General features: G+C 34.9%; 1 protein-coding gene across 1 annotated transcript; it reads left to right on the top strand.

Annotated features, from left to right (window-relative positions):
- The first annotated feature begins 1,811 nt into the window (after positions 1-1,811).
- On the top strand, positions 1,812-2,789 carry LOC143774688 (olfactory receptor 11L1-like). Its single transcript, XM_077262449.1, has one exon. It carries the CDS (start codon positions 1,812-1,814, stop codon positions 2,787-2,789), a length of 978 nt encoding a protein of 325 aa, XP_077118564.1.
- The last annotated feature ends 9,852 nt before the right edge of the window (positions 2,790-12,641 follow it).

Consider the following 12,641-nt stretch of genomic DNA (forward strand, 5'->3'; position numbering starts at 1 on the left):
GTAAACCATTCTGTTTAGCAAAACTTGGTGGACATACTTCACCACATAAGGATGTTTGAAAAGCTCTGACAGTTTATTGACCATGGCCATCAACTTCTTCAAGTGGGTATATTTTTTATAACATTTTGCATGATCAAGTTCAAGACATGCACCATACTTTTCTAGAAAGTCTAGTGGGTGCACGTGTGCAAAATCCATCTAAGTCCAACATCGTGAAAGTATGCGCAGTTCAACATCACTCATTCGCTCATGTCACCTGCATCTTAAAAACATTTGCAGAATCCAACCTTCCCTCACTTTTGTAACTGCAAAATATCTTACTGTCACTGTTATTCATTCTTGTCTAGACTACTGCAACTCTCTACTGATTAGTTTCCAAGCCAAATATTGCGATCATGATCATATGCATTTCCTGTCCAGCTGCGACACCGAAGCCTCCACCTTCAGCCAGTCATTGCACTTGTTACCTATCTACTATAAAGTACAATATAGACTTATATATCTATAGGTGCAGGTGATCACATGTGCCAATTAGCACTGGCAATTTACCTTGGTACACATTATATTGCTGATACACCACACATCATGGGCTACTAAGTTATACATGTGGATGCTTGGCGTAATACTTGGCCATTCCCCCAGCTCTGGTACTGAAATGTGGATAGGGTCTCTTGTACCACATTCCATCTCTTAATATGTTTACGTATGCTATGTACTGATTACTTAATATTACTCTTTTATGTCACTCTTATAACAATGTTCCTATAGACTGTATTATATGATTATTCTCCTTAATCTCTTTTTGATTTAATTATATCATGTAAACCAAGTGTATTGTACAATATGTGGTTATTTAGGCTTTGATGGCTGCTGGTGCCAGTTATTGGCTAACTGCATGTACACTTTTTTAATGCTTCCCAATAAAGTTCATTTTATTAACTTTCCTAAGATGATGTGGTTTTCTGTACATAATTATTTTATATGATTTATAACACTTGATATAAGAGTAGATTGCATTGTCTGTAATGTATTGGATAATTATAATGAGAGATTATTGGTAATTGCAGAATTGAAGATTATGAATAGCGAAAAACACAACAGACACAGTTAAACCTCAGAAAAGCTCACAGAACTTCCGACACGTGCCCCCTCAACTCTTTTCAATAAAGTTACATTTAAATGATATTTATGATAAACTGTATAACAGATTTGATTTGGATTTTCTTACAAACAAGCCGTTAATTATAATTTTATATTTGTACTTGGAAATAATAAAATAAAGAGAACTCATGAGACAGAGGCAAAAAAATCTCCCAAGACTCGCGTCACCTGGCACCTTGCCTTTTAATACTATATAAATATCTGTCCATAAATCCATTGTGGTTCATAACAATCTTGTGTGATGACCACATAACGTGACGGTGAGGATCACTTTCTCCTCTGGGACATTTCTGCACAAGATAACTAATATTCACAGACTCTGCACTAGATTTCCTGATGAATAATGATAAATATCGGCTGTAAGTATTAGCAGGAAATCTCCAGATATCATCCAGACTGACGGCAGCAGAAGATTCTTTTTACTTCCGTGATTTGAAAAAATAAGTAAATGTCATTTTGCTTTCTAATAAAAAATTGTATGAAGCTTCACACTTGACATATAATTCTTCTCTGATTGTTCATATTCTTGACCTTTTACAGTTACTTTCGCATTTTTCTAACCAATATACAGAACATTGTATAATATCCTTTATTGTTTTCATATTTCTCATCTTAAAAATTGCATCATTTCATAGCTTGTTCATCCTGAAATGCAAAAAAAGAATTTGACAGCGGTCACTGAGTTTTTTATTTTAGGATTTCAAGACAGCCAAGGTTTCAGAATTTCACTGTTCTGTCTTTTCTTGGTGGTTTACTGTGGGACAATATGTGGGAACCTCCTGATCATCACCCTGGTGTCCACCAGCAAGAACCTCCACACTCCAATGTACTTCTTCATCTCACAACTGTCCATCAGTGACATCTTGGTTATCACAGATATTGTCCCCTACTTGCTCCACGTATTGATGAATAATGGGGGGAGCATTAGTCTTATTGAATGCATCACTCAGTTATATTTCTTAGGCGCCTCTGAATCATCTGAATGTTTTCTTCTCGCTATGATGTCTTATGACCGATATGTGGCCATCTGTAATCCTCTACGTTACTCCAGCATCATGACAAGTGGATATTGTGTGATATTATCTATTACATGTTGGCTGTTTGGATTCTCTTTTATTTTTATATATATAATACATACCGCAAAACTCAATTTTTGTGGAGCAAACATCATTGACCATTTATTCTGTGACTTTGTCCCCTTACTAGAACTTGCCTGTTCTGACGTCTTCATTATTCACTTGGAAATGTATCTTTTGTCTATTTTAATTGTATTTGTCCCATCCACAATCATTGTACTATCTTACACTTATATTGTGTTAGCAGTGATAAAGATCCCATCCAGTACCAGTAGACAGAAAGCCTTCTCCACCTGTAGCTCCCACCTCATGGTGGTCTCCTTATACTATTGGACAATGTTCAGTGTTTATATAGTCCCAGCAAAAGGCCGATCACTGACCATGAGCAAGATCCTATCTCTGCTATATACTGTGTTTACTCCTTTAGTTAACCCCATTATATATAGTCTAAGAAACAGAGACATTCGGAAAGCTGTACACAAAACACACGCTAAGCTCATGATATGGTGCATTTTTAATAGAACAATATCTATTATCAATAAGATAGATTGATAGATGATAGATAATTGGTACTAGATAGAAGTAGTGTAGCAGAGGTATAACTCGTCAAACTCAATTTGACAGGTGGACACGCCCCTATCAAAGTGTATCAAAGTGTGTAACCCCCTCCTCCCCTCCCTGTCAGCCAGCTGTCCTCCCTGTCAGCCAGCTGTCCTCATTGTCTGGCTGTCCCCTTTTGATATAGTTTAATTTGTTAATACAGCGAATATTATCCCAGTAATTGTTTTATATTAGATGTTTATATGATATATTAAGATTAGTCTTGTTTGATAATCCACTGATAGGGAGAGTGAGGCTGTGTTTCTACAGTATTATTCTGCTGTGAGCTTGAAGTCTGGGTACTATAACTGCTAACAGCTGCTAAGATTTTCTGTGATGCAGATACAAACATTCCACTTGCTAGCAGCTGTTAAAATGTATCTGTACTGATCACTAACTAGATGTCAGGTTGTGTGTGTTAAGAGGTGTTTACCAAATATGTGAAACTTCTTACAAAATAATATGTTGTTACAAGTCATTTATCCACTATAAGATGTGCTTCTGACATTTTCATAAACCTATAGTCCCAATAATATTTATTTGGCCAGCAGATAATTAATTAAAACCGGATAAAGTGTGTTACATAGACATCATAGTGAGTATAATATGTATTAAATTGATTACTGATACGATTCCAACAAATTGATAATAAATTGTTATCAAAGTGACAGCAAAGCATATTAAATAGATAACACACCAAAATCATAGTGTATCAAAGTGTATTATTTTATTTATAGTCCCAATAATATTTATTCTCTTTTATTGACATTTTCATAAACCTATAGTAGAGCACCCGATCTGAGCATATGTGGCTGACAGTATAATGAATGTTGATTAGCGTTTATTTATAGTTAAATAATATTTTTCTCTTTCATTGACAATTTGATACAGCTACAGTATTTATATAGGTAGGACCCTCTTTTATTGACAGTTTGATACTATAAACAGTACTGATCTTTGTAAAATAAAGAACGAGAGAACTTTTTCAGATAAAAGTAATAACGTTTATACAAACTTCTTTCTTTTATTGACAGTTTGATACTATAAACAGTACTGATCTTTGTAAAATAAAGAACGAGAGAACTTTTTCAGATAAAAGTAATAACGTTTATACAAACTTCTTACAAAATAAATATCAATGCTGCATCGTACAAAATAAATAGCACGATGATTACACATCATTACACTTCTTATAATGCGCACATTATGTATGTGGGCCATGTTACAACACCCGCAAGTATGAAGCGTGGTGTTTTTATACGTTTATAAAAAGCAAAGACGCGGTAATGTAAAAATGTAAAAGATTTTTATTGTAAAATAAACACATCTCAGAGACATTTCAATGATTCTTGCAGAGTATTGTTACAGTATTTTATTTTCCCGGTGTTACTTTTGTTCATGTATTACCGGATTCTTCTACAGTTGTGATTCTCACCTTTCTATATAAACAGTGCAATAATTCACACCCACGGTCAGTTTTCCGTTAAAAATATGAATATTATTGAATATAATGTTTTACTTATGTTACAGTTTTATTTTTTATTTTTATTTATTTATTTATTTTTTTTTTTTCTGATGCTACTTTTGTTCGTGTATTATCGGCGGCTTCTTCAGTTGTGATTCTCACCTTTTCTATATAAATATGGGGCAAATGAATTGTCCAGTGCCAGCATAATTTTCAGCGTGGCCAGGGGTTGTGTTTAACTATCCTTTTAGAGTGTCTAGTAGTTTTATATTCTTTGTATGATATATTTCTACACAAAGCTTCAAAACTATTTTGTAATTTATAATGTATCACAGTAGTTTCATATGAAGTTACATCTTAGGCTCTGTTCAGACTAATGTAATTGTAATGTAATTGTAATATTACAATTACAATAATATGTAAAATGTAATATGTAATGGATTACATATTATGATGTCACCATGGACCTCTGACCCTAATTGTTGTTTCTGTATTTGAATATAAATATCGTGTTCCTGTTTATTATCATCATTTATGTATCCATGCGAGAATCTATATATATATATATGTGTATATATATATGTATATATATATATATACATATGGATAATACCCATCCAATTCGGGTATGCAATGTGTGGGGCCATTATATGTATATGTATATATGTATTTTTTAATTGTTTATACTTTGTGATATATTTACCATGATTATATGATATGCACTTTTATATTTATTCTTTCACTTGTTCAGTCTGATAAGTATCGTGCTCTTTGTGTCTTGATATCAGGTATATTGGCACATAATTTCACTGATTAGGTAGTTAGTAACTTATTAATTGCACTATTAGCACTTTTTTCACTTACATACACCGGATAACACTTCTTATGTCCACTCGCTGCGGTTCTCTCTGCATGATGGAGTCTCCGACGCTCCGGGGGCGTGGTGCGGACCTGGCGCCGGCCCGCTCACGTGACCTGGGTGGGCGGAGCTTCATCGTGCCGACCGACGGCGGTGAGGGATATAGGATCTGCGATTGATGTGACACATATATTTTTTATGTTTAGGATTCGGACACCAATGACATTTTTGCGCTACGGATTACTGCGGCATCAAAATGCCGAATTCATCCAAAGGCATATTGTATTCACACATTAATCACACATTTATGGCGGCTGTGGTCATGGGTTACCATGGCTACAGGACGCTGATTTAGCGCTTGCGCACCACAATTGGGCACTGATAGGTTGCCGTAAGGTCATATGACCGGAACGGCTCAGTATTTATATGGGATCAAGATACAGATTAAGCCACGCCCCCTGAGGAAGCGAGGCTATTATTAGCACGCGAAACGCGCGTTGGGGTAATCTTTTGGCACTGGAACTGGATCTGCTACACCATTATGGGTAATTATGCTTTATTTATCAGCATGTATATCACAATCTGACCATTGGGCTTGTGGCTAAGTTACCTATGAGAATATGCACTAATTTCACCATAGCAAGAGAGCCGCAGCCCACACATCTGTGGCTAGATTGGATAGCAATTGTATTGATGTATTTTGTTACTGGTTGGTAGTATCCCGTTCCATATGCCTGGGATTTTGATGTACCTATATTTTCGTCATCACATTCATGTATTTATTATGGTATATACGTTTTTATGAAAATTGTTCCTTAATAAAATTTAGATGATTTAACACAAATATTACTTTTTTTTTTTTGGTTATTCTTTGACTCACAGTTCTCCTTAGTTTTGATACTCTTATTTTGAGTCGCCATTTTTGATTGCTACTTGTACTGATGTTCTGTTGGTATATGTTAATGTAATATCTGTAGCTTAAAATAGAGCCAAATAGCTACTTTCAAATCCGGACACACACCGTTGATTTTAATGGGGTCTAAGGGGATTCTATCAAGCTTTTCCACATAACAGTTATGGAAAGAATAATGCTACAGAATTGGCAGCTCCAGTTATAAAACAAAAATGATGAAAATTATCCTTGATGATAATGTGAAAAAGTCTTATGCAGCAGGTTTATGGATCTCTACAATAAACACCATGTGTAGAAATTTGGTTCTAGAACTTGTTGGATTAGTGAATATAATAACGCTTGGCATATTTTATAACATACAGCTAAAGTGCAGACTCCTGACTATTACAATTACAAAACATTCAAATTTGTTTCTCCACTTTTTGCAGATAATAAATCTTAATTTCTTTATAATTTGACTTTTAGTTATAGTTTGTTTCAGCTCTTTGTCGTTCTATGTATACCGTAAATTTTGCTTCCTTTCAGTGAATAATATAAGACAATTTATTTTTATTCAAATAAATCTAACTTATGTATACTTTTAAAGCTTTGTTACATTTCTATCCAGTCTACACCATGCTGTGCAACATAAATACATGTGGTCTTGTAGTATGGTTTTGGTTTCTCTGAACTGTCGCAAACAAAACATATAAGGTAGCACGGCACAAGATGTGAGCGTACCCGCAGCTCACTGAGCATTATCGCCGCACTCATGGCCAATTCTCTTTGCAGCTTCTGAATGTACACAATTCTCACCCATGGAGAGTTTTCCTTTAAAAATATGAATATTGTTGAATATAATGTTTTACATATGTTACAGTATATTATTTTCCATGCAAAAATCCATCTTTGTGTTGTGTGTGTTCTGTATGTTGTGTGTGTATGTTTGTTGTGTGTGTTGTATGTGTTGTGTTTTCTGTATGTTGTGTGTGTGTGTTTGTTGTGTGTGTTGTATGTGTTGTGTGTGTTGTATGTGTTGTGTGTGTTGTGTGTGTTCTGTATGTTGTGTGTGTATGTTTGTTGTGTGTGTTGTATGTGTTGTGTGTGTTCTGTATGTTGTGTGTGTATGTTTGTTGTGTGTGTTGTATGTGTTGTGTGTGTTCTGTATGTTGTGTGTGTATGTTTGTTGTGTGTGTTGTATGTGTTGTGTGTTCTGTATGTTGTGTGTGTATGTTTGTTGTGTGTGTTGTATGTGTTGTGTGTGTTGTATGTGTTGTGTGTTGTATGTGTTGTATGTGTTCTGTATGTTGCGTGTGATGTGTGTGACGGCCTCCAACAGCACAAAGATGGATTTTTGCATGGAAAATAAAATACTGTAACATAAGTAAAACATTATATTCAACAATATTCATATTTTTAAAGGAAAACTCTCCATGGGTGAGAATTGTGTACATTCAGAAGCTGCAAAGAGAATTGGCCATGAGTGCGGCGATAATGCTCAGTGAGCTGCGGGTACGCTCACATCTTGTGCCGTGCTACCTTATATGTTTTGTTTGTGACAGTTCAGAGAAACCAAAACCATACTACAAGACCACATGTATTTATGTTGCACAGCATGGTGTAGACTGGATAGAAATGTAACAAAGCTTTAAAAGTATACATAAGTTAGATTTCTTTGAATAAAAATAATTTGTCTTATATTATTCACTGAAAGGAAGCAAAATTTACGGTATACATAGAACGACAAAGAGCTGAAACAAACTATAACTAAAAGTCAAATTATAAAGAAATTAAGATTTATTATCTGCAAAAAGTGGAGAAACAAACTTTGAATGTTTTGTAATTGTAATAGTCAGGAGTCTGCACTTTAGCTGTATGTTATAAAATATGCCAAGCGTTATTATATTCACTAATCCAACAAGTTCTAGAACCAAATTTCTACACATGGTGTTTATTGTAGAGATCCATAAACCTGCTGCATAAGAATTTTTCACATTATCATCAAGGATAATTTTCATCATTTTTGTTTTATAACTGGAGCTGCCAATTCTGTAGCATTATTCTTTCCATAACTGTTATGTGGAAAAGCTTGATAGAATCCCCTTAGACCCCATTAAAATCAACGGTGTGTGTCCGGATTTGAAAGTAGCTATTTGGCTCTATTTTAAGCTACAGATATTACATTAGTCTGAACAGAGCCTAAGATGTAACTTCATATGAAACTACTGTGATACATTATAAATTACAAAATAGTTTTGAAGCTTTGTGTAGAAATATATCATACAAATAATATAAAACTACTAGACACTCTAAAAGGATAGTTAAACACAACCCCTGGCCACGCTGAAAATTATGCTGGCACTGGACAATTCATTTGCCCCATATTTATATAGAAAAGGTGAGAATCACAACTGAAGAAGCCGCCGATAATACACGAACAAAAGTAGCATCAGAAAAAAAATAAATAAATAAATAAATAAAAATAAAAAATAAAACTGTAACATAAGTAAAACATTATATTCAATAATATTCATATTTTTAACGGAAAACTGACCGTGGGTGTGAATTATTGCACTGTTTATATAGAAAGGTGAGAATCACAACTGTAGAAGAATCCGGTAATACATGAACAAAAGTAACACCGGGAAAATAAAATACTGTAACAATACTCTGCAAGAATCATTGAAATGTCTCTGAGATGTGTTTATTTTACAATAAAAATCTTTTACATTTTTACATTACCGCGTCTTTGCTTTTTATAAACGTATAAAAACACCACGCTTCATACTTGCGGGTGTTGTAACATGGCCCACATACATAATGTGCGCATTATAAGAAGTGTAATGATGTGTAATCATCGTGCTATTTATTTTGTACGATGCAGCATTGATATTTATTTTGTAAGAAGTTTGTATAAACGTTATTACTTTTATCTGAAAAAGTTCTCTCGTTCTTTATTTTACAAAGATCAGTACTGTTTATAGTATCAAACTGTCAATAAAAGAGGGTCCTACCTATATAAATACTGTAGCTGTATCAAATTGTCAATAAAAGAGAAAAATATTATTTAACTATAAATAAACGCTAATCAACAGCCATTATACTGTCAGCCACATATGCTCAGATCGGGTGCTCTACTATAGGTTTATGAAAATGTCAATAAAAGAGAATAAATATTATTGGGACTATAAATAAAATAATACACTTTGATACACTATGATTTTGGTGTGTTATCTATTTAATATGCTTTGCTGTCACTTTGATAACAATTTATTATCAATTTGTTGGAATCGTATCAGTAATCAATTTAATACATTTTATACTCACTATGATGTCTATGTAACACACTTTATCCGGTTTTAATTAATTATCTGCTGGCCAAATAAATATTATTGGGACTATAGGTTTATGAAAATGTCAGAAGCACATCTTATAGTGGATAAATGACTTGTAACAACATATTATTTTGTAAGAAGTTTCACATATTTGGTAAACACCTCTTAACACACACAACCTGACATCTAGTTAGTGATCAGTACAGATACATTTTAACAGCTGCTAGCAAGTGGAAAGTTTGTATCTCCATCACAGAAAATCTTAGCAGCTGTTAGCAGTTATAGTACCCAGACTTCAAGCTCACAGCAGAATAATACTGTAGAAACACAGCCTCACTCTCCCAGTGGAATGATGTGTAATCGTCGTGCTATTTATTTTGTACGATGCAGCATTGATATTTATTTTGTAAGAATTTTGTATAAACGTTATTACTTTTATCTGAAAAAGTTCTCTCGTTCTTTATTTTACAAAGATCAGTACTGTTTATAGTATCAAACTGTCAATAAAAGAGGGTCCTACCTATATAAATACTGTAGCTGTATCAAATTGTCAATAAAAGAGAAAAATATTATTTAACTATAAATAAACGCTAATCAACAAAAATCTTTTACAGTTTTACATTACCACGTCTTTGCTTTTTATAAACGTATAAAAACACCACGCTTCATACTTGCGGGTGTTGTAACATGGCCTACATACATAATGTGCGCATTATAAGAAGTGTAATGATGTGTAATCATCGTGCTATTTATTTTGTACGATGCAGCATTGATATTTATTTTGTAAGAAGTTTGTATAAACGTTATTACTTTTATCTGAAAAAGTTCTCTCGTTCTTTATTTTACAAAGATCAGTACTGATTATAGTATCAAACTGTCAATAAAAGAGGGTCCTACCTATATAAATACTGTAGCTGTATCAAATTGTCAATAAAAGAGAAAAATATTATTTAGCTATAAATAAATGCTAATCAACATTCATTATACTGTCAGCCACATATGCTCAGATCGGGCGCTCTACTATAGGTTTATGAAAATGTCAATAAAAGAGAATAAATATTATTGGGACTATAAATAAAATAATACACTTTGATACACTATGATTTTGGTGTGTTATCTATTTAATATGCTTTGCTGTCACTTTGATAACAATTTATTATCAATTTGTTGGAATCGTATCAGTAATCAATTTAATACATTTTATACTCACTATGATGTCTATGTAACACACTTTATCCGGTTTTAATTAATTATCTGCTGGCCAAATAAATATTATTGGGACTATAGGTTTATGAAAATGTCAGAAGCACATCTTATAGTGGATAAATGACTTGTAACAACATATTATTTTGTAAGAAGTTTCACATATTTGGTAAACACCTCTTAACACACACAACCTGACATCTAGTTAGTGATCAGTACAGATACATTTTAACAGCTGCTAGCAAGTGGAATGTTTGTATCTGCATCACAGAAAATCTTAGCAGCTGTTAGCAGTTATAGTACCCAGACTTCAAGCTCACAGCAGAATAATACTGTAGAAACACAGCCTCACTCTCCCTATCAGTGGATTATCAAACAAGACTAATCTTAATATATCATATAAACATCTAATATAAAACAATTACTGGGATAATATTCGCTGTATTAACAAATTAAACTATATCAAAAGGGGACAGCCAGACAATGAGGACAGCTGGCTGACAGGGAGGACAGCTGGCTGACAGGGAGGGGAGGAGGGGGTTACACACTTTGATACACTTTGATAGGGGCGTGTCCACCTGCCAAATTGAGTTTGACGAGTTATACCTCTGCTACACTACTGATAGATAATAGAGACAGGTGCTTCTCACAAAATTAGAATATCATCAAAAAGTGAATTTGTTTCAGTTCTTCAGCACAAAAAGTGAAGCTGGTATATTATAGAGTCATTACACACAGAGTGATCTATTTCAATTGTTTATTTCTGTAAATGTTGATGATTATGGCTTACAGCCAATGAAAACCCAAAAGTTATTATCTCAGTAAATTAGAATACTTTATATCACCAGTTTGCAAAATGATTTTATAATATGAAATGTTGGCCTACTGGAATGTATGTTCAGTAAATGCACTCAGTACTTGGACAGGGTACGTTTGCATCAATTACTGCATCAATGCGGCATGGCTTGGAGATGATCAGCCTGTGGCACTGCTGAGGAGTTATGGAAGCCGAGTTTGTTTTGATAGCAGTTTTCAGCTCATCTGCATTGTTGGGTCTGGTGTCTCTCTTCTTCCTTTTGACAATACCACATAGATTCTCTTTGGGGTTATGACTAGGAAGTTTGCTGCCAATCAAGCACAGTGATACTGTTTTTTTAAACCAGGTATTTGTACTTTTTGCAGCGTTGACAGGTGCCAAGTCCTGCTGGACAATTAAATTTCCATCTATTGTAAGTTCATGGCAAATGAACTCACTTCACCCATGTGATGTCAGCGTGAAAGGCATTGGAAATTTTCCCACAGCGGAAGTGCTGACGTTAGAAAGGTGGAGTGAGTTCATTGACTGTAATATCGCAGGACCTGTCAGATGGCATCACGAGCAGAAGAACTTTCTCACACTCGCAGTGCCGTCAGATAGGAAGTAGGAGTTCACTGAGAGACACTGAGCACACAGTGCTCAGTGTGTCTGCTGAATGACAGGCTCCATGGTCACATCATGGAACCATGCAGCCTGCCATCCATATGTAGCAGAGCTGAACACATCATGGTACAAATGGATTAGCAGCATCCTTATGGAAAGGTGAGAAATATTGTGTTAGGCGTCAAGTTCCTGCCGCTGCACAGGGGAACCTCGAACCATGTCCTCTGCAGTCTCCCATTCTTCCCCAGCCACAGAGGAGCTTACTCAACAGGGAAATTGGTCCCAGGGTCTTGCTCAAGCTGATGCTGACCATCTGGTTACTGCTGCCGTCTCAGGTTCAGCTATTGCAACCAGCATTAATCAGCGGAGATCAGACGATCCAGGGACTAAGTCCTGTTTTTTGTCAGCTGAGCATGCCCATGGGACGAGCTCTCATTGGAGGTCAGGGGTCACATGTTCAGGTCCTGAAGCAGCCCTGATTGGACCACTGGGAAAGTCCCGGAAGGATGCTGCTATAAAAGGTTTGCATGACTAGTATAAATCTAAAATCATGTATGTGTGGATGTGTGTATGCAATCTGAGGAAAGATTCTAATTGATCCCATTCCCTAGCGTTGTTGTCTGAGTGTAG

This window comes from Ranitomeya variabilis, chromosome 5 (assembly GCF_051348905.1).
Source record: "Ranitomeya variabilis isolate aRanVar5 chromosome 5, aRanVar5.hap1, whole genome shotgun sequence".
Lineage (NCBI taxonomy): Eukaryota > Metazoa > Chordata > Amphibia > Anura > Dendrobatidae > Ranitomeya > Ranitomeya variabilis.